General features: G+C 48.3%; 1 protein-coding gene across 6 annotated transcripts in view; it reads left to right on the top strand.

Moving 5' to 3' along the window:
* RFX2 (regulatory factor X2) overlaps positions 1 to 17577 on the top strand; it is a 92084-nt gene extending 74507 nt beyond the window's left edge. For 5 of the 6 annotated variants that reach the window (XM_054650096.2, XM_077191368.1, XM_077191367.1 and 2 more), the window contains 12 exons: positions 613 to 794; positions 2005 to 2124; positions 3048 to 3163; positions 4225 to 4343; positions 4620 to 4732; positions 7047 to 7198; positions 8378 to 8475; positions 10500 to 10649; positions 12205 to 12413; positions 13322 to 13475; positions 14915 to 14957; positions 15769 to 17577. In XM_054650096.2, the coding sequence (XP_054506071.1) occupies positions 613 to 794; positions 2005 to 2124; positions 3048 to 3163; positions 4225 to 4343; positions 4620 to 4732; positions 7047 to 7198; positions 8378 to 8475; positions 10500 to 10649; positions 12205 to 12413; positions 13322 to 13475; positions 14915 to 14957; positions 15769 to 15860 (1548 nt within the window). In that variant the 3' untranslated portion in view covers positions 15861 to 17577. The remainder of the gene's footprint in view (positions 1 to 612; positions 795 to 2004; positions 2125 to 3047; positions 3164 to 4224; positions 4344 to 4619; positions 4733 to 7046; positions 7199 to 8377; positions 8476 to 10499; positions 10650 to 12204; positions 12414 to 13321; positions 13476 to 14914; positions 14958 to 15768) is intronic. The other variant, XR_013185528.1, reaches the window with a different exon arrangement.
* The last annotated feature ends 3436 nt before the right edge of the window (positions 17578 to 21013 follow it).

Genomic DNA, 21013 nt, shown 5'->3' with positions numbered 1-21013 from the left:
GCTGACACCATGTGCTGGACCTGCCCTTTCAGACTATCTTGGTATAAATAATTTATATTAATTGCAAATTTTAATCAACAGCCATGTCAGAAGTTCAGACAGTAAATTTTGCAAAGTAGATGGATTCCCTCAGATTTTGAAGGTTGCTTTGGCAACCATTAATTTTATTGTTAAGGGAGCAGTTGCAGACATGCCAATCTTCCAATTAATAAAGACTTTGCATCAATTTGCTTCCCCTAAAATTTATTTCTCTTAGGCAATATCTCAAGATCTCTTTTCCTTGGAAAATGTGAATTTTTACAGCTTTATTTTAGGTCTGCAGGAATTCATCTGAACCCGAGGTGGACACTGAGGTGGCAGCAGGACTGTGTTTTAATGAAAAATCTGACTGGTTTTGTTTGTGCTGGGGGATTTTACCATCCTATAAACTGGCTTTTGCTATCCTATAAACTACCATAAAGTTGTATAAATTATAATTTATGTTAATTAACCCATATAAATTAATTACTCAGTTCTCTTGAACTTCTCCATCCGGACATTTAAACATCGACCTTGCCTGACTTCTCAGCTCTCTTCAGACTTGCATATTTTTTTATTTTTCCCTGCCTGAAGCTGCAGTGGCTGCTGGATAACTATGAGACAGCAGAGGGTGTGAGCCTGCCCCGGAGCTCCCTCTACAACCATTACCTGAGGCACTGCCAGGAGCACAAACTGGACCCCGTCAACGCCGCCTCCTTCGGGAAGCTCATCCGCTCCGTCTTCATGGGGCTCAGGACACGGCGCCTGGGCACCAGGTTGGTCACAATCTGCAGTTAATCTGCCATGGTTTGGTGCTGGCACAATGCCAGTGCCCCAAGGAAAATATATTCTCCCCAGTGGCTACTGTGAGATGTGACCAGAAATAGAGCAAAGCAGGCTCCAGTTTAGGAATAAAGGAAAAAACTTAATTAACCTACAATATGTAAAAAGGAACACACAGAGAACTCAGAATGAAAACCTTCCAAAACATTCCTCCTCCCCCCAATTTCCACCACAGCACAAAATAAAACCTTAGATTCTCAATCCAGTTACCACCCCTCAGATAATCAACTCTTAGTTCATCACCAGCCCTCAGATGATCAACTCTCAGTTCATCAAGGAGAGAGGAGTCCCTCAGAGGTGTATCCACGTCTTCAGTGGCCACACCAGGTGCCAATATTCAAATCTGAGCACTGATTGGTTTGACCACAACCTTCCAAAAACTCACTTCCTTATCAACCTAGGTCAAGAATCAAAAAGCAACCCTCCTGCAGCATCTCTGGTGCACTCAGAAGCTGTTGGATCTTTAGGAGGTTCAGATGTTTCTTTTCTGGGATCTACGGGAATAAATGCCACTGCACTTGGCCACATGTGGGTTTAAATTTTCTAGGGGATGATGGCATTTCATTAGTTTGATGCCTTGTGAAGGCTGAGCTAGAACAGAGAATAGACAGAGTTAGTTAATAAAGTAGGGATTTATTAAAAGGCCTCAATGGATCCACCTTGTGCAGCACAAGAGCCCAGCCAGGGCTACAGCCAAGATGAACCAAAATGGTCACAAAAATGCACAACTGGTCACAGGGTCTCACAATTTTATAAGTTCTGCTGCATTTGTATATTGGAATTAATTGTCCAATTACATCTTTTGCCCATGAAGTCCCATCCTTCCTATTTTTCTCTCTTCAGCCCACGTTGTTTGTGCTCTTGGGGCTGAGATTTGGATCATTTGTCCTTGGTCCCCAGCTGGAGCAGGAATTGTTTTGTCTCCCTGCTCTGTGCACAGAGCTCACCACCCCCTAATATGAAGCCCAGACCCACCCACTAAAGCAGCACAGAACCTGAAAAATAGAAAAGCTCAAACCTGAGGCACCAAGTTATCCCTTCAGCCACACAAACAGTGCTTGGCAGCCGTGTGCTGCACAAAATTGGGTGTGTTGTCCAAGCAACCAGGGCCATCACTTTTAGTGACTAAGTTGATATTTCCAGGGGAAATTCCAAATATCACTACTACGGGATCCGCCTGAAGCCGGAGTCGCCGCTGAACCGCCTGCAGGAGGACACGCAGTACATGGCCATGAGGCAGCAGCCCATCCACCAGAAGCAGAGGTAGGTGCCCCCTGGCCCTGCCCAAAACACTCAGTGGGTGTGAGAATCCGTTCAGCCCATAGAGCATGAGACTCTTAATCTCAGGGTTGTGGGTTCAAGCTGCACGTTGGGCGCCACCTGCAAGATCTCAGGGTTATGGGTTCAAGCTGCACATTAGGAGCCAATGTAAGATCTCAGGGTTGTGGGTTCAAGCTGCACGTTGGGTGCCAATGTAACAGCTCAGGGTTATGGGTTCAAGCCGCACATTGGGCGCCACCTGCAAGATCTCAGGGTTGTGGGTTCAAGCTGCACATTAGGAGCCAATGTAAGATCTGAGGGTTATGGGTTCAAGCTGCACGTTGGGTGCCAATGTAAGATCTCAGGGTTGTGGGTTCAAGCCCTACGTTGGGTGCCAGTGTGAGATCTCAGGGTTATGGGTTCAAGCCGCATATTGGGCGCCAGTGTAAGATCTCAGGGTTATGGGTTCAAGCCCTACGTTGGGCGCCAGTGTGAGATCTCAGGGTTGTGAGTTTGAGCCCTACGTTGGGCGCCACCTGCAAGATCTCAGGGTTGTGGGTTCAAGCCGCACGTTGGGCGCCACCTGCAAGATCTCAGGGTTGTGAGTTTGAGCCCCACCTTGGGTGCCAACCGTAAGATCTCAGGGTTATGGGTTTGGACCCCACTGCAGCTCTGCTTCTCTATTGTGATTTTTTGGTGTCACCAAACTTCTCAGCCCTTTTAATTCTGTCTTGGGGAAGCTTTTCAAAAGGAGCTTCTCATTTCCCCTCCATCTGATTCCACAATATAAATGATCAGCCCTCACCGTGTTTGCCTTGAATGTACCATCCACTCCATGAACTCACAGCTGTGTGTTCTAAATAACATAGAGGTGTTTTCTCCTGTCTGTGTGGATCCTAATCCATCCTAATTCTGTTGGAATTTAGGTACAGAGCAGCCCAGAAGATGGATGGGATGGCAGAGAGTGCATCCAACAGCACCCCCCACACCACACCCGAGCAGTCAGTGGCTGCTCAGTGCCAGCACCACCAGCAGTTCATAGGTGAGGACACTCCTTTGGTGATCAATTATTAATTATTCCACATCAGGGATTTGGGCTTTAAAGGGAAGGTTTTATCCAGCAAGTCCTGACTGTTGGGCTTTCCTAAAAAATCTACAGTATGTATATATATATAAAAAATAATATTTTTAAATAATATATATAATATTAAATTTTATGTTATATATAAATTTTTATATATATTAGTATATATATTATATATTATTATATCTTATTTATTTATTTATATGTATCCAGCAAGTCCTGACTCTGTTGGGCTTTCCTAAAAAATCTACAGTGTATATACATATATATACTGTAGATTTTTAAAATTATATATATATTATTTATTTTTATGTTATATATAAATTATATATATAATAGTATATTTTATATATATATATATAATTTTTTTTCAGATATATATTTTTTATATAGGATGTGTTCTATAGGTTTTTGTAGTGTCACACTTGCTAAGTTTATCTCCTGACTCCTCTCTCCCCAGGAGGGTTTTTTCCTTGAGCCCATGGGTCTGTTGGGTCTCTCACAGTATTTTTTTAATCCATCTGGTTTATTTAAATTCCATGGAATAGTGGAGGTCCTGGAAAAAGGAGGGAAGCAATTCCCTTCCTTGCAAAGGCTGCAGTGGGGATCTGGGTGCAGATGATCCATATTGACCTTCTCTGGATTTGCTGGTCCTGGGTCTGTGTCTCCACTACAAATCCCAGCTCCTGACGCCTCTGCTTCCCAATTCTATTCCCCATTGTACAGAGACACATTTCCAGGCTTCAGGGAAATTCTAATAGATGGTAGATGAGGATAATGTTTTCTTATTTCTTTTATTACAAACAGAAAGGAACCATTTTCCTTTCCCCACTGAACCCACTGGGCTGTAGTTGTTTGCTTTTTCTCAGCACAAATCAGGGAAAGGAGTAAATGATCTCATTTTTCCTCTCTCATCCCAGCTGGAACATGAAAGAGCCTCCAGTGACAGCAGCACCTTGTGCTCAGCTGCACTCTGAGCTTTCCTTACCCTCACCATCTCTCCCAATTTCTGTTCCCAGATGTAACCCACGTCTTTCCTGAGTTCCCAGCCCCTGATCTTGGGAATGTCCTCTTACAAGAAGGTTTCACCTTGAACGACGTGAAAACTCTGCAGGTTCTCTACAGGAGGCACTGTGAGGTGATTGTTTGCAATATTCTTTGGGGATTATTTGTAATTGATTTATTAACTGACATGGGGCATCACTCAAGTGACCAGCTCTTAGGAAAAGCTGGGAATGCTTCATTTGCCAGCAATTACAACTCAAATATTGATTTTTTTTGTCACCATGTGACCTCTTTTATGTTAAGTTGGTCACTCCAACAGTGCCAATTCCGTTGTTTTTCATGTGAATGATTTCCTGTGGGTGGCAGCACTGGAGCTGAGTGCTCACCCCGTGGTGTTCTTTGCTCTCAGGCCACTTTGGATGTCGTGATGCACCTCCAGTTCCACTACATCGAGAAGCTGTGGCAATCCTTCTGGAGTCCCAAGGCACCCCCTAGTGATGGCCCCACTGCTCTGCCCTCCAGGTACTCCCCTGCTTCCCTTCTTTTTAACATTAATGATCTCTTTTTAACATTAATGAAGTTTTTTTTTAGTCTTTTTGAGCCTAAAGCCTGTTTTTCTTCAGTGCTAAGATTTTAGGTAGATGATCTTACAGGTACAAATCTATGCCCTTCAAATGAAACTTATTGTGGGGAGAAAATCCTGTCTGAGATATTCAGTCATTCTGGTTTTTAGATAGACCAAATAGAAAGAAAAGCAAGCTATAGGATTGTGTGCTTGCTATTCCAAAACACCTCCTGGTATCTGAAAATAACCTAGCAGAAAATCAGCATAAATGAGTGCTTTGGAGAATTTGGGAGTATTTTCTGCCCTGCAGAGCTGTGACAAAGAGAGTTGGAAGTGTTTAATATTGTAATGCAAAGTTCAGAGCTTACAAAAGGAGCTTCTCATTCCCCTGCATCTGATTCCACAATATAAATTATCAGCCCTCACCAGTTTTGAGGTGTTGGGGCTGGGTTGGACTCAATGATCTTTGAGGTCTCTTCCAACCTGGTCATTCTGTGAATTCTTGGAGTCACCACTCAGCCACATCCCCAAGTGCCACATCCCCACCTTTTCTGGACACTTCCAGGGATGGTGACTCCACCACAGCCTGTTCCAATGCCTGAGCACTTTTTCAGTGAAGAAATTTTCCCTCATATCCAATCTAAACCTCCCCCGGGGTGATTTGAGGCTGATTGGTCTCATCCATGTCCCTTGCACCTCCTGCTTTCCCCAGTGATGATTCCCTGCTCAGATTTTAGGGATTCTCTGAGGTTTTAGGGATTTCCAGACTGACTCTCTGCCTTGCCTGCCTGCCCAGACCTGTCAGTGCCTCTTGTTTTGAGGCAGATCATTGCAAACAAAGCTGCTTTCATCTTTTCACTCCTGCCTGGCTCGTTGCTGTGCCTCTTCCTCATCCTTTATGCATTGGGAGCTGCTGCCAGGGGAATGGAAATAAGTGAAAACAGAGAAAATTGAAAAAATTTCTTAAAATTTCTATCACAAATCTGTCTGCTCTTACTGAGGTTATAAAGATGAAGGTTTTCTATTCAGAAGAAAAATGGTAAAACATTGAGTAATAAGGAAAGATCCCTCAAAAATCAGTAGAATATGGCCCTGTAAATGTTGCCCAGGGGATATTTTCCTGCAAGGAGTCACTGCAGCTGTGTTTGCTCGGTTTAAAATCTCAATTTTTTGAGGGAACAGCTCCCAGGCAGATTGCAACACCCCAGAAGCTGTTTCTAGGCACACAGGGAAAAATGAAGGCAGCTTTTCTGCAGGGCTCTCACACCTCTGCCATTTACCCAGAGAGGTAAATAACACACTCCCTCCCCTTCTTAATATATAAATATAAATACAAACCCCAAATATTAGGGAGGAGGCACACTGAAAACATGGGAAGATGCAGAACATGGATGCACTTCACAGCAGGTTCCCAGCAGGTTTCCTGACCTGTTTCTCCAAGTGGGATTTTCCAGGAGTTATGCCCATGGAGTTCAGCACTAAAAATCTGCAGCCTGAGGCTCAAAGTCCCCTTTAGAGCATGTCCAAGGCTTGGCTTTAATGATTTTGATGGGCAAAAAGAGCCTTTCCATGGGGAAAGACCCTTCCAAATTCCCAATTCCCAGCATAATGTGTGGGTGAGCAGCTCTGGCAGTGAATTCAGGCTTCAGCTCTTTCTGCTTGCCTTGTAACAAATATCTTGTGCCTTTATACATCTACAAAGTGAAAATAATGCAAGCTGGATTGACCCCAGTCAGTCACAGACAATATATTTTGTTCTCATCCAACCATTCAATCTCCTTCTTTCTGAAAATGTTCAGCATTTGGAGGGGTTAAACAACCTGAAAACTTCTCAATATCAGCTCACCTGCCCCTACCTTGGCTGCAAAGTTGTTGTCCCCAGGGCTGTGGCTCAGGAGGGTGAGAGGAGAGGGGAGGGAAGGTTTGGGAGCAGCTGGGGCTGTAGGGAGGATCCAGCTGAGCCTTTCTGGCTGAGATGGCAGTGCTGGAGCTCAGCTCCCCCTGAACAGGGGGTGTGAGAGGCTCTGAAGGTAAAAAGGGAACACCAGGAGTGTGGATTTGAGGGAAAACTGCTCCAAGCTCTGGCTCCAAGGACAGGGAGGTGCTGGCAGAGACAAGACCTGTATGAGCAGTCAAACATTTCCTTTTGCAAGGCACACAAAGATGATTTTTTTCTGCTGAAAACTGGAGTTAGAAATGCAGAGGGAGGGGGAAAACACTGAATGCAAACCTGCTGCTAACTCTGTCTCCTTCCTCCTCCTCCTCCTGCAGTGAAGAGGAACCTGAAGGGACCCTCCCAAAGGACAAACTGATCACCCTGTGCAAGTATGAGCCCATCCTCAAGTGGATGAGGAGCTGTGACCACATCCTGTACCAGGCCCTGGTGGAGATCCTCATCCCTGACGTGCTCAGGCCAGTGCCCAGTGAGTACCCACAGCCCCACCTGAGCCTGGTCTCACTCTGGCCACCACTTGCCACAAAGATTTCCACTGTAAAATCCCACTTGGAGGTGTTTGTCTTGGCTAAAATATCATGGTAAGAGCAGTGTTCCTCCTGCAGCATTGCTCTGGAGGGATATTTTGTACCCCCTGGCAATTCCCCTGCCTTTTAAATTTGGTGTGATGCATTTCACATCTCCTGGTTTTGGCCAGGAGTTTGGATATGGGAGCTCTTTGGGCTGTGGCTCCTTGGAGGTCTTTGTTTGCACAGAACCATCCTGTCCCTGACTGCACTCCCAGAAATTAGGGGTCAACTTTTTGGGAGATTAATAATGGGGTATTGAGAGTTTTCTCTCTGATTTGGATTCCCAAATGTCCCTCTGAGGGCTGTCACAAGCTGGGGCATGAGGGTGTCTCTGAAGAGCCAATTTCAATGCTTGAAAAATGCTCAGAAGGGCTATAAATAGAAAAGGACAAAAAAAAAAAGTAAGAATAGTTAAAAATATATAGAAATGTTTAGGTTGGAAAAGACCTTTAAGATCATTAAGTCTAACTGTCATAAGGATAGGAGTAAGATAAGAATAAGAGTAAGAATAAGAGTAAGAATAAGAATATAAGGATAATTTAAAAAAACATAGAAATGTTTCAGTTGGAAAATACCTCTAGATCATTAAGTCCAGTTGTCATAAAGATAAGAGTAAGATAAGAATAAGAATAGGACAAAAGAAAATAAGAATAATAAAAAAAACCACAGAAATGTTTAGGTTGGAAAAGACCTCTAAGATCATTAAGTCTAACTGTCATAAGGATAAGAGTTAGATAAGAATAAGGATAAGAATAAGGATAAGGATAAGATTAAGAATAAGGATGAGAATAAGAGTAAAATGAGAATAAGAGTAAGAATAAGAGTAAGGATAAGAGTAAGAATAAAAAAAAATGAAAAATAAAAATGAAAAAGAGGAAGAAAAAGAATAATAAGAAGAGTTTTGAGTAATAATATCAAAGAATAGTTTAGGTGTATCGACCCAGCTGATTTCCTTGATGCTGAGTTGACATCTCAGCTAACCAGACCACAGGCTGGGCTTTCCCAGTAGTGCTAAGGTAGAAAATGGTAACTAAAAATGCCCCAGAGCAGCTTTTCTGACTGTGCAGCCTTCTTTGCAGGCACGCTGACCCAGGCCATCAGGAACTTTGCCAAGAGCTTGGAGGGGTGGCTGATGAATGCCATGAGTGAATTCCCCCCCCAGGTCGTGCAGACCAAGGTGAGCAGAGATGGGCCCAGTGTGTGTTTGCATCTTGCAGAAGTTCCTGCACCTGGCATGGTGCAATGGGTGATTGTGAACCAAAATCAGCCAGGAGTGGGAGGACAGGGGGGGGAAGTTCCTTTCTACCAGAAGTTGATGATTCTCTGTCCATGGAGCCATTTCTGTGCCCTGAAATTGCAGATAAAGCTTTGTGGGAGAAAATCATAGAGTCACAGAACATCCAGAGCTGGAAGGGACCCACAGGGATCATCACAAACCCCTGGCCCTGCACAGCCACCCCAACAATCTCACCCTGAGCATCCCTGGGAGTGGTGTCCAAACCCTCCTGGAGCTCTGGCAGCCCTGGGGCCAGGACCATTCCCTGTTATCTCTGCCCTGGAATGAGGCTGGAAAAGCCTGGAAAGCACAGGAGTGAGTGGCATTGCCCCAAGGCTCCTGCCCTCCTAAAGCCAGGGATCCTTGCTGCCTTCTCCCACCTTGCTGGTCTCTGCTGGAGGCAGAGTGTGAAAACCTGGTAGATTAAAGAGAATAAATAATGGAATCATAGAATATTCAGGTGTGGGTCCTTCCATTGCTGTTCTGTCCTGCCTGGTGGAGCATTGTGTGGCCTAGGCACCCAGGGAGATGTTAATGGGAGGGGTCAGAATCCCTCATTCCCTACAAACCAACCCAAACTGAGCAGCACCTAAAGAGACACCATTGGTTCATGATCCACCCTGTGCCCTCAACCTGCTTCACAACCACCTGTGCCCAAGGATTGACTGAGCTGTTCTGAGTGCCTGGCACAAGGATTAGGTTGGAAATAACCTTTAAGATGATTTGAGTCCAACCACAACCCCAGCACTGCCCAGGCCACCACTAAACCACGTTCCCAAATGCCACCTCCACACGTTTTTTGAGCCCTCCCATGGCTGTGACTGCAGCACTGCCTGTGCTGATGCCTGCAGGGCTGGGCAGAGAGCAGAGCTTGCCCTGCTGTGGTGGTGTTTGAGGGTCCCCAGGATGAGGGAAGAGATGAGAATCTTGACTCCACGTTTCAGAAGGCTGATTTATTATTTTACGATATATATTATATTAAAAGAAAATTATATACTAAAATTATACTAAAGAATAGAAGAAAGGAGACATCAGAAAGCTGGAAAGGAATGATAAAATTTTGTGACTGACACAGCTGGACTGTGTTGGCCATTAATTAAAAACAATCCACATGAGACAAATCAAAGATACACTTGTTGGTAAACCATCTCCAGACTACATTCCACAGCCATCAGATAGTTATTGTTTCCATTTCTTTTCTGAGGCTTCTTGTGGGAATCCATAAATTTAGAAGGTTTTGGGAAAGCTACAAAGACAGCAGAACTGTGATTAGAGCCAAGCAGTAACCATGAGATAGATCAGCAGAAAAAATATGTAAAATGTAGAAAAGCAAAGACAAATAGAACAATGGTCTGTGTATTAACACTTGTCTGGTATAACTCCCTAAGCTAAAGAAGAGTTTATCTAGCAAGATATTAGAAAGCTTTAAGCTTTATAATGGAGCTCTGTGCATTGTGTTTCAAGGCTCACAAGTAGGTATTGTATTTGAAATAAGCAAGCATTGTTTTAACTAAAGGTACCTGTGCTTATAGTGCTTGGATAGAGCTACTGTCAATATAGAATATACACTATACAGATATCAATACTGTCAATGTGCTTTTGCTTTGTGTGATTGGTCAAAAAACTTATAAAGTGAGTTGTAACATTAAGTACTTGGGATGTGAGCTGCTGGCATCTTCCCACTGTCATCACCATGGAATGAGGCTGATGCTGGAAAATAAAACAGCTTGAGAAGTGTTCCCCAGCAGCCCCATCCCGTTTGTGATTTGTACAGAGACTCCTGACCAGCGATAGCTCCTCAGGAGAAAATCCTTTAGCTTTAGCTTCTCAGGAGAAAATCCTTTGGCTTCTCAGAGAAAAATCCTAGCGAAAGGGTTTCCATACAATATTTCAGTGTGACCCTGCTTCCCCGTGGTGTGTTGCAGGTGGGGGTGGTGAGTGCCTTTGCCCAGACCCTGCGCAGGTACACGTCCCTGAACCACCTGGCGCAGGCGGCGCGCGCCGTGCTGCAGAACACGTCCCAGATCAACCAGATGCTCAGCGACCTCAACCGCGTGGACTTCGCCAACGTGCAGGTACCCACCGACCCCCCCCGTGTTGTGGTTTGTTCTATGTTTGTTCAGTTTTCCCCCGTTGTTGTGTTAATGGTTCTGCCCGAAGGTTCCAGTATATGCCAATCTCTGTACCCCTCCCACGTTGTCCTGGTTACCCCCATGTATCTTGCCTGTTCCCCTCCCCTGGCCGCCTGCCTGTCATCCAGCACCCCTGCCTCTTTTTCCAGAAGCTTCTGGCTGGGGTGTTGGGTGATTGGTTCAGGGGCCAGGGCCCCGCCCACAACTGTCTCCCGTTGGTTGTATGCTGTTGTCAGTTCTCAATGTATCTTTTGTACCCCTCTTCTGATTTGTTGTTCCTAACCCTGCCTATTCCCTATAAAACCTGAGGCTTTTCCCTGCCTCGGGGCTCAGACTTCAGCTCCCCGACCCATCGCCTCCCGTTCCAATAAAACCTCCTTCCCCAAGAAGCTCTGAGTCGCCCATTCTTCAGCGCCCTGCAGCTTTGGAGTTTCTACCCGTGGCCACTTGCCCTGAAGCACAACACCCCCTGAGCACAGGGCCTGGGTTTTGTGCCTGGGCAGTGCTTGACTGGCTGGAGGTTGGCTGGACACTGCTTCCCTAGCCTGGGCATTCTTATCATCCAGCCACTGCTCCACCCCTGCTCCTCCCTGCCTTGGTTTGTCTGCTAAGGAAGGCAGGAGCCTCCCCTGAAATGGAAAATGTGAACTCCCTCCCTCCGAATTGCTGTAAATTTTAAATTAAGGGGCTCCCAGGCAAAAAAAAAAAAAAAATGGGAATAAATAGCAGTTCTTTAATAGGGAAGAAAAGAAAAGGATAAAGTAAACAATGCAGTGAACTAAAACAACACTGACAGAGTAATGTAGTAAACAATAAAATAAACAATGCAGTAAACCAAAGCAACACTGACAGAGCTCCCTCCAAATTGCTCTATACTTTAAATTAAGGGGCTCTCAGGCAAAAAAATGTGGGAGCAGGAATAACAATTTTTTATAAGGGAAGAAAATAAAAGGATAAAATAAACAATGTAGTGAACTAAACCAACACTTCCAGAGTCAGAACCCAGCCTGACACCCTGTGGGTCAGGCTGTTGGCAGCAGAACCATTGGAATTGTGGCTCAGCCCTCCTGCAGTGCCAGGGCTGGTTCTGCTGGAGCAGGGGTCCTGGAGAAGGGTGGAATCATCCTCTTGTACCTGCTAGAAATTAATTCCTGGGTTGGGATACAACACCATGCACCATGGCTTGAGTAACCATGAACCCTTTTTCCAAGCAGGAGCAGGGCAGGAGTAACTGTGAACCCTTTCTCCTGAGCAGGAGCAGGGCATGAGTAACTGTGGACCCTTTCTCCTGAGCAGGAGCAGGGCAGGAGTAACTGTGAGCCCTTTTTCCAAGCAGGAGCAGGGCAGGAGTAACTGTGAGCCCTTTTTCCAAGCAGGAGCAGGGCAGGAGTAACTGTGAGCCCTTTTTCCAAGCAGGAGCAGGGCAGGAGTAACTGTGAACCCTTTCTCCTGAGCAGGAGCAGGGCAGGAGTAACTGTGAACCCTTTCTCCTGAGCAGGAGCAGGCCTCGTGGGTGTGCCAGTGTGAGGAGGGCATGGTGCAGAAGCTGGAGCAGGATTTCAAGCTGACTCTGCAGCAGCAGAGCTCTCTGGACCAGTGGGCCAGCTGGCTGGACAATGTGGTCACTCAGGTGCTGAAGCACCACGAGGGTAGCCCCAGCTTCCCCAAGGCAGCCAGGCAGTTCCTGTTGAAGTGGTCTTTCTACAGGTACATTTTCTTTGTCATTTTGGGGTATTTCTGCATCAGGCTTGGGAGCAAAGAGCTCCTTGAAAAGCCAAGGCCAAGTTCTTTACTCCTATTAAATTCTGTTTAACTGTGGTTCTGGTAACCTTTCAGGTCAGGGATAAGACACTCCATAAACTAAATTTCTTAAAGCCAAAGCCAAGTTCTTTACTCCCATGGAACTCTGCTTAAAAGTGGTTCTGCTATCCATTCAGGATGGGGATAGGATGCTCCATAAACTAAATTTCTTAAAGCCAAGACCAAGTTCTTTACTCCCATGGAACTCTGCTTGACTGTGGTTCTGGTGTCCTTTCAGGATGGGGATAAGATATTCCATTTAGAAAACTAAATTTCTTAAAGCCAAGGCCAAGTTCTTTACTCCCATGAAACTCTGTTTAACTGTGGTTCTGGTAACCTTTCAGAAAGGGGATAGGATGCTCCATAAACTAAATTTCTTAACACCAAGGCCAAGTTCTTCAGTCTTATGAAACTCTGTTTAACTGTGGTTCTGGTAACCTTTCAGAAAGGGGATAGGATGCTCCATAAACTAAATTTCTTAACACCAAGGCCAAGTTCTTCAGTCCTATGAAACTCTGTTTAACTGTGGTTCTGGTAACCTTTCAGAACAGGGATAGGATGCTCCATAAACTGAATTTCTTAAAACCAAGGCCAAGTTCTTTACTCCCATGAAACTCTGCTTAACTGTGGTTCTGGTATCCCTTCAGGACAGGCATAGGATGCTCCATAAACCAAATTTCTTTTGGTTTTGATACTTTTGGGTCAGAGGCAGAGACAGTGTTGGGTCCCACAGTACCACCAGGGTCCAGAACTTACATCAGCCATGGCAGAGATGTAAAACTGAGCCCAGGTTTGTGCTTCCTGCCCATTCCCAGCTCCATGGTGATCCGGGACCTCACCCTGCGCAGCGCCGCCAGCTTTGGCTCCTTCCACCTGATCCGCCTGCTCTACGACGAGTACATGTTCTACCTGGTGGAGCATCGTGTGGCCCAGGCAACAGGGGAGACCCCAATTGCTGTCATGGGAGAGGTGAGAGCCCTTTATTCCCTAGAAACCAACCCAAAAGAAGCAGCTCCTCCAAAGACACCGCTGGTTCACAAAGCGCACTGCGCCCTCGGCTTGTTTTACAACAAAAATTATTTATTGAGTTGTTTTGGCACAAGGAAAGAGCTCCTGGAGCATCTTCCCTGAGCTGGTGGGTCTTGGGTTTGGGGTGGTTGAGCATCATTTGGGCTTTGGAGGCCTGGAGGAGGGAGGGAAAGGATCTCCCCCCTTCTCTGCACCACCTGTGACTGCCAGCGCTGACTTTGGGTTCCTGACAGGGCAAAGTCCATCAAAACCAAGCAGAAATGGTCCAAAAGTTGCTTTCAGCAGCCAAACTTGTGCAGGCCTCTACAAGCTCCAGCATTACCTGCACAGCCAGCCACTCCCTCCATTTTTGAGGTGAAGAAGAGGATGATGGGGTTGTTTGGGCTGTTTGTGAGGGTTTGGGATTTTTTTGTTCACAGTAATTCTGGTGCCTGGCTTGCAGGCAGGTCCTGTCCTACCTAGCTGAGGCCACATCCAATTTTTCTCTCTGAAATACAGAGTTAAAAGCCCCTGATAAACCTGTGACAGCAATGCTGAAACTACTGTGGGTTTAAAGCTGAGCCCACACACTCAAAACTGATCTCATTTGCTCCTGGAAGCTTCCACAGAGCTCATGTAGGGATCCAGGCAAACCAAAGCCTGTTGGTTCTGCCTTCCCTGCCCTCCCACTCTGCTCCAGCTGCAGTGCTGAGCTCCCACTGTTCCCTGCAAAACCTCCCTCAGTGGCATTAAAGATCAGGAAAGGCAGAGTCTGCCTCCCATTCCTCAGGCTTTTCCTCCATCCAACCCTTGCAATATTCCTGCTCTCCAGGAGGAGGCTGATTCTTCCCAGCAAAGAAGGATGAAGTGTCCTCCCACTCCCACTGAATTCTGTAATTCCCACTCTCCTCAGCTCCTGCCCAGCTTTCCATGATTTTCCAGCATTGTTGCAGCAGTTTGGTGTCTCAGACCTCACCACATCTCCAGAGACAAGGAGCTCTCTGGTTCCACATCCTGGATCCAAACTCTCTCAGACATCACTGCAAAGGCTTTGCAGGGAGGGGAAATGTAGGAGAGGGGAAATGTCTGAGAGGTGGAAAGGGCTGGAGAACAGGCACCACCTTTGCCTGTAGCAGCACTTGGTCATCACCTGGGAGATGGAAAAATTTCCATTCTTTCATTCTGCCTTAATTCCAGAGCTAAACCCTGCCCTGGATTGTTGTGTGTGTTGTTTGCCCAGAGGTTTAAATGGCAACAAAAGGCTTTTCCCCCAAAACCTGTGGTTGCTTTTCATTTCTGCTCTCCACCACCAACGCTCACAGTCTCTCCTGGGTGCTTGAATTGTCTGGCACCTCAACTCCCCAAAGCCTCACTGACCCCAGAACTCCTTTTTCTTTCAGTTTGGTGACCTCACATCCCTGTCCCCAACACTGCTGGACAAAGGTACCTGCCCTCCCTGCCGGGGAGTGATGGTTTGGGAGGGTTGGAGGGTGGGATGGTTTGGGAGAGTTGGGATGGTTTGTGAGGGTTGGGATGGTTTGAGAGGGTTGGGATGGTATGGGAGGGTTCGGGGTGGGATGGTTTGGGAAGGTTGGGATGGTTTGGGAAGGTTGGGATGGTTTGGGATGGTTCAGGGTGGGATGGTTTGGGATGGTTTGGGAGAGTTGGAGAAGTGGGATGGTTTGTGAGGGTTGGAATGGTTTGGGAAGGTTGGGATGGTTTGGGAAGGTTGGGATGGTTTGGGAGGGTTCAGGGTGGGATGGTTTGGGAAGGTTGGGATGGTTTGGGAGGGTTGGGATGGTTTGGGATGGTTCAGGGTGGGATGGTTTGGGAAGGTTGGGGTGGTTTGGGAGGGTTGGGATGGTTTGGGAGGGTTGGGATGGTTTGGGATGGTTCAGGGTGGGATGGTTTGGGAAGGTTGGGATGGTTTGGGAGGGTTGGGATGGTTTGGGATGGTTCAGGGTGGGATGGTTTGGGATGGTTCAGGGTGGGATGGTTTGGGAGGGTTGGGTTGGTTTGGGAGGGTTGGAGGGTGGGATTGTTTGGGAAGGTTGGGATGGTTTGGGAAGGTTGGGATGGTTTGGGAGGGTTCAGGGTGGGATGGTTTGGGAGGGTTGGGATGGTTTGGGATGGTTTGTGAGGGTTGGGATGGTTTGGGAGGTTTGGGGACCCTTGTGCTGCCTCTTGCAGCCTGCTCTGCTGGCAGGCAGCTCCTGGTGGCCCCGTGCCCTGCTCTGAGCCCTGTCCTTTGCAGATGACATCGAGCTGGGCACAGAGGGGGACCCGGGGGAGCCGCTGGTGAAACGGGAGCGCACCGAGCCCGGCCACTCCCTGCAGGACATCTGAGCCCTGGGCTGGACCTGGCCACCCCCTGCAGGACATCTGAGCCCTGGGCTGGACCTGGCCACCCCCTGCAGGACATCTGAGCCCTGGGCTGGACCTGGCCACTCCCTGCAGGACATCTGAGCCCTGGGCTGGACCTGGCCACCCCCTGCAGGACATCTGAGCCCTGGGCTGGAGCGAGCCATCCATCCGGAGCCAGGCGGGGAGTGCCAAGCCCGGCCCCTCCCGGATCTGCGTTATTATAGTGCCTCTTAGTTTCTCTTGATGTTTACTCGTGTTTGAGGATGGGCTGAGCTGGTTTTGGCTGCCAGTGTCCCTCCAGAGGGGAGGGAGAAGCTCCAGAGTCTGCTCCCAAGGGATGGAAGGCTCTGTGGTCAGCAGCAGGTGGGATGTGCCTGGCTGGAGGAGCTGTCCTGGCTCTCTCAGGGAAGGTGCTTTGGGTTCCTTCCCCACATCTCAGACTTCACTGTGATACAAACTTGAACCAATCAGTGCCCAAGAAGAAGGAGAAATACCTGGCCCTTCTCCTGCAGCCTTTCCAGACCAGCTGTCCTGGCTCTGGCTTTGCCAAATCTCTTGCACGGGGAGCACAGGGCAGTTGGTGTCCCCTGTCCCCCCGGGAGAGGCTCCAGGCTGCACATCCTGAGGGACACAGCCGTGCTCTGGGACTATGGGATGAGCATTCCCACCTGCTTCCATGGCTCCCCAGCTTGGCACTTCACCCCATGGCTCCTGGGATGCCAACTCAAGATACCAAAGGACTCGGAGGCAGTGGCAGCTGGAGGCAGAGCGTGCCCATTGTCCCACGTGCCATGGTGCCTGGGGGGGATCCTGTGGTGATCCCATGGCAATTCTGTGGTGATCCTCTGTGGTGATCCCAAGATGATCCCATGGCAATTCTGTGGTGATCTCATGATCTCATGGCAAGCCCATGGCAATCCCATGATGATCCCCTGGCAATCCTGTTGTGTTCCCATGGTGATCCCAAGGTGATCCCTTGGCAATCTCCTGGCAATCCCATAGAAATCCCATGATGATCCCATGGCGATCCCATGGTGATCCCAAGGTGATCCCATGGAGATCCCATGATGATTCCGTGGTGATCCCATGGCAATCCCATGCTGATCCCATGGCAATCTTGTGGTGATCCCATGGAGATCCCACAGCAATCCCATGCTGATCCTGTGGCAATCCCATGGCCATCCCATGGTGACCCCATGGCCATCCCCATCCTCCACGGTGCCCAGGTACACAGGAACCGGTCCCACATCCTGGGGTTTGTGAAATTCCCACCCCTTGTCCTGCTCTGAGGTTGAAGGGGGGTCTGGAGCAGGGGTGAGGGGGTGTGACTGCAGTGCCTTAGGGGGGCCCTGTTCCCATTTCCCTGCTCCAGGGGGCCCAGCATGGCCCAGCCTGGCCCAGCCTGGCCTAGCACAGCACATCCCAGGTAGGGAGGGGCTGGCACAGACCCCCAGCACTCCCCTGGCATTTCCCTTTCTGGATCCCTTTGCCTTTTCCTGTGGGGTGGATCTGTGGGGCTGAGCTGGGGGGGCTCTGCAGGGTTGATCCCCCTTCCCCATGTCCTGTGGGGTCATGGATTGCCCTGGGATGCTGTGGACTGCACTGGGGTGCTGTGGGCTACAGGGCAGAGGAGGTGGGGGATCTGTAAAACAAAGCCCTGGGGCAAATGTCTCTGTGAATAAAGGCCGTGTCATAAATAGCTTTTTATTATTATTATTAATGTTGTTATTATTATTATGGTTTCTGGTGCTGCAGTGTTTGGTGTGAGCTTTTCCAGGGGTCTCATGTGCATTGCCTAGCAGAGTATCTTCTTCCCAAATCTCTGATTTTCTCATTCCCAGAGGCACTCAGGCAGCTGTGCCACTTTCAAACACATTGAAATCAGAGTGTGTGCAAAGGCACATCCTCCCTCTGTGCCATGCTGTCGTGCCAGGGTGGTGTTTGTCTGTAAATGTCTCACATGGAAGTGGCAGGAGAGAAGTGAGAGAGGCAGATTTAACTGCACATAACCATGAAAACCCCCCTGGGTCAGAGTCCACACTTGGGATCCTGCTGATGAGATAAGAGAGTCTGAAAAAACAACTGAGCAACCAAATCTGAGCTGCCCTGCTGCCACTGGGGGCCACAGGGAGTTCAGCTCTTCCTCTGAGGGAGGCCAACGTGCAAAGGAGATGCTGGAGCTCTGCAGCAGCACCCAAACCCCCCACAGCAATAAATGTGTGTCCACTGCTCAGGCCTGCACAAGGAGTGTCGTGGTCCCATTTCTTCTGAGGTCCCTGAGAGGTGCCAGGAGATGCTGCAGTGTCACAGCCATCTTTGATGGAAAATCCTTTCCTTAGGACTGTTCCTCCTGAGAAGCCAAGAGGCCTCAGGAACACAATGCAAACAATGGTTATCTGCTGCTGTGGAATGCAACAGGTGGGTCTGTGATTGGTCTCATGTGGTTGTTTCTAATTAATGGCCAATCACAGCCCAGCTGGCTCGGACTGAGCCACAAACCTTTGTTATAATTCCTTCCTATTCTATTCTTAGCCAGCCTTCTGATGAAACCTTTTCTTCTATTCTTTTAATATAGTTTTAATGTAATATATATCATAAAATAATAAATCAGCCTTCTGAAACATGGAGTCAGATCCTCATCTCTTCCCTCATCCAAGAGCCCTGTGAACACGGTCACAGGGCAGCAGCCTGGGGGGATGCAGGAGCTGCCCAGGGGGATTGCAGCAGTTCAGGGCAGGGTCTGGGCTCTGCAGGAGGGAGATTCCCCCTGGAGCAGCAGCTGCTGTGTCAGATAACCCAGAGGGGGTGTGATGGTGTTCACAGGGCTCTGAGGATGAGGGGAGAGGATCTGACTCCATGTTTCAGAAGGCTGATTTATTATTTTATGATATATATTATATTAAAACTATACTAAAAGAATGGAAGAAAGGATTTCATCAGAAGGCTGGCTAAGAATAGAAAAGGAAAGAATAACAAAGGTTTGTGTCCGGGACAGAGAGTCTGAGCCAGCTGGGCTGTGATTGGCCATTAATTAGAAACAACCACATGAGACCAATCCCAGATGCACCTGTTGCATTCCACAGCAGCAGATAACCATTGCTTACATTTTGTCCCTGAGGCCTCTCAGCTTCTCAGGAGGGACAGTCCTAAGGAAAGGATTTTCCATCAAAGATGTCTGTGACAAGGGGAGGAGAGGATCAGACTGAGCAAGGGCCACGGGAGGATTTTCTAATTAATCTTCCAGACTAATTGAGAGGATGGGAGGGATGTGACAAGGGCTGGGTCATTCCTGCTCTGACCCCTCAGGAAGGTTCAGCCTCAGCCTCTGGGGGCCTTTGCTTCACTGTCCCTCTGGATCAGCCCAGTCTTGGGGTGTTTGGGATGTTCTGCACCAGACAGAGCCTCTTCCTTTGGGAATCTTCCTTTGGGAATCTCAGCTCTGGAAGAGGAGATCATTTCCCCCAGGGGAGCTGGGCAGCACCTGCTGACCCTGAGGAAAAGTCTGCCTCTAACCACAAAGCAAACACAGCTCCAAATCTCCCTGTCAGCACCTCCACCCCCATCCTCAGCTGCCTCTGGCTCCATCAGCCCTCCCAGACGGGCAAATCCTGCAGAGATTTCTGCACAAGCATCTCAGGATTTCGTGTTCCACCTCTTCCCAGGCAGCAGAGAGCACCAGGAGGTGGCAGGAGAAGGGGAGGTGCCACCAAACCTGGGGAAATCAGAGGGGTGGAACTTTCCAGAAGCAGCTGGACATTGCCAGTCCCTGTGGCTCATCCCAGAAGGGCAGCCCTGGAGCTGGGCAGGGTGGCAGAGCCCAGGGGACACTGCAGGGCCACCAGCCTGGGGGTGCTGCTGCTCTGGGGACAGCCAGGACACCCTGGAGTGCCTGGCACAAGGAAGGAGCTCCTGGAGCATCTTCCCTGGAGCTTTGGGAAGAAACATTCTTTCTGGTTAGTGTTTTAATGAGAATTTTTCTCCTGATTCAGTTTGACTTCAAAAACTAAACAGTAAGGCATCTCAAAGCATCAGTGAGTAACTACTGTACCCTTAATTTCAGAGTCAAGAGACTTCTATTCTAAATAACCAAAACAATGTAACTCCTGACCTGTACTTTGTAAAGATTTAAACTCAGCATTTTTGGAAAACCCAGCCATCCAGGAAGAATACATGGCTTGCAAATAACTCCTTTTTCCTGGAGAAGGTTACAAAATGATGCATAGATATCAAGCTTTCACTTATAGCAAGCAATACACAATAACTCATACAGAACATGACCTTATTCCATTTATATGGGCAGAACTTCAAGTCTAATACAGACCTACATGTCCAAAGAGGAGCATAAATGAATCTATTAAGTACAAATTCCTGTTGTGCACACAATATGTAGGGTGGTTGAGCATCATTTGGGCTTTGGGGGCCTGCAGGAGGGAGGGAAAGGATCTCCCCCCTTCTCTGCACCACCTGTGACTGCCAGCCCTGACTCTGGGACTCCTGACAGGCCAAAGTCCATCAAAACCAAGCAGAAATGGTCCAAAAGTTGCTTTCAGCACCTGAACTTGTGCAGGCCTCTGCAAGCTCCAGCATTACCTGCACAGCTGGGCAGGGTGGCCCAGCCCAAGGGACAGGGGACACTGCAGGGCCACCAGCCTGGGGACAGCCAGGACACCCTGGAGAGCTCCAATCTGTGCGTGGCTGCTGGGATGAGCCCTGGATTCACCCCTGTTTGTCCCCTTGGGAATGTGTCCCTTGGCTGGGATGGCTTCAGGGTCATGGTCTGGCACTCCTGGATTGTCCCCACAGTGTCACAGAACAGGCCCCTCTGGGACAGGGACTTGAGAAGGGAAATGAGATGAAGTTCTCAAAAGGAACCAACACAAAAATAGGGATTTGAAAACAGGAACCAGAGCCACCTCCTGTTGTTTGCCTGCAACTTCTCCCATCATTTGCTCTGCAGCAGCATCTTCCCCTCCCAGTGCAGCCCTTGGCCTGTCCATGTGGCCACAGGGCACAGGAACAGCAGCCAAGGCCCTGATGGACACCAGGAGAGGCTCAGGGGGGCTCTTCCAGTTTGCACTGAGCTCCACAGCCCCAGCCCTGGCACTGCCCCATGCCCTGGCACTGCCCCCTGCCCT

The sequence above is a fragment of the Agelaius phoeniceus genome, chromosome 29, assembly GCF_051311805.1.
Source record: "Agelaius phoeniceus isolate bAgePho1 chromosome 29, bAgePho1.hap1, whole genome shotgun sequence".
Taxonomy (NCBI): Eukaryota; Metazoa; Chordata; class Aves; order Passeriformes; family Icteridae; genus Agelaius; species Agelaius phoeniceus.
Note: the sequence above shows the minus strand (reverse complement) of the source record. Positions and strands in the feature narration are given on the sequence as shown.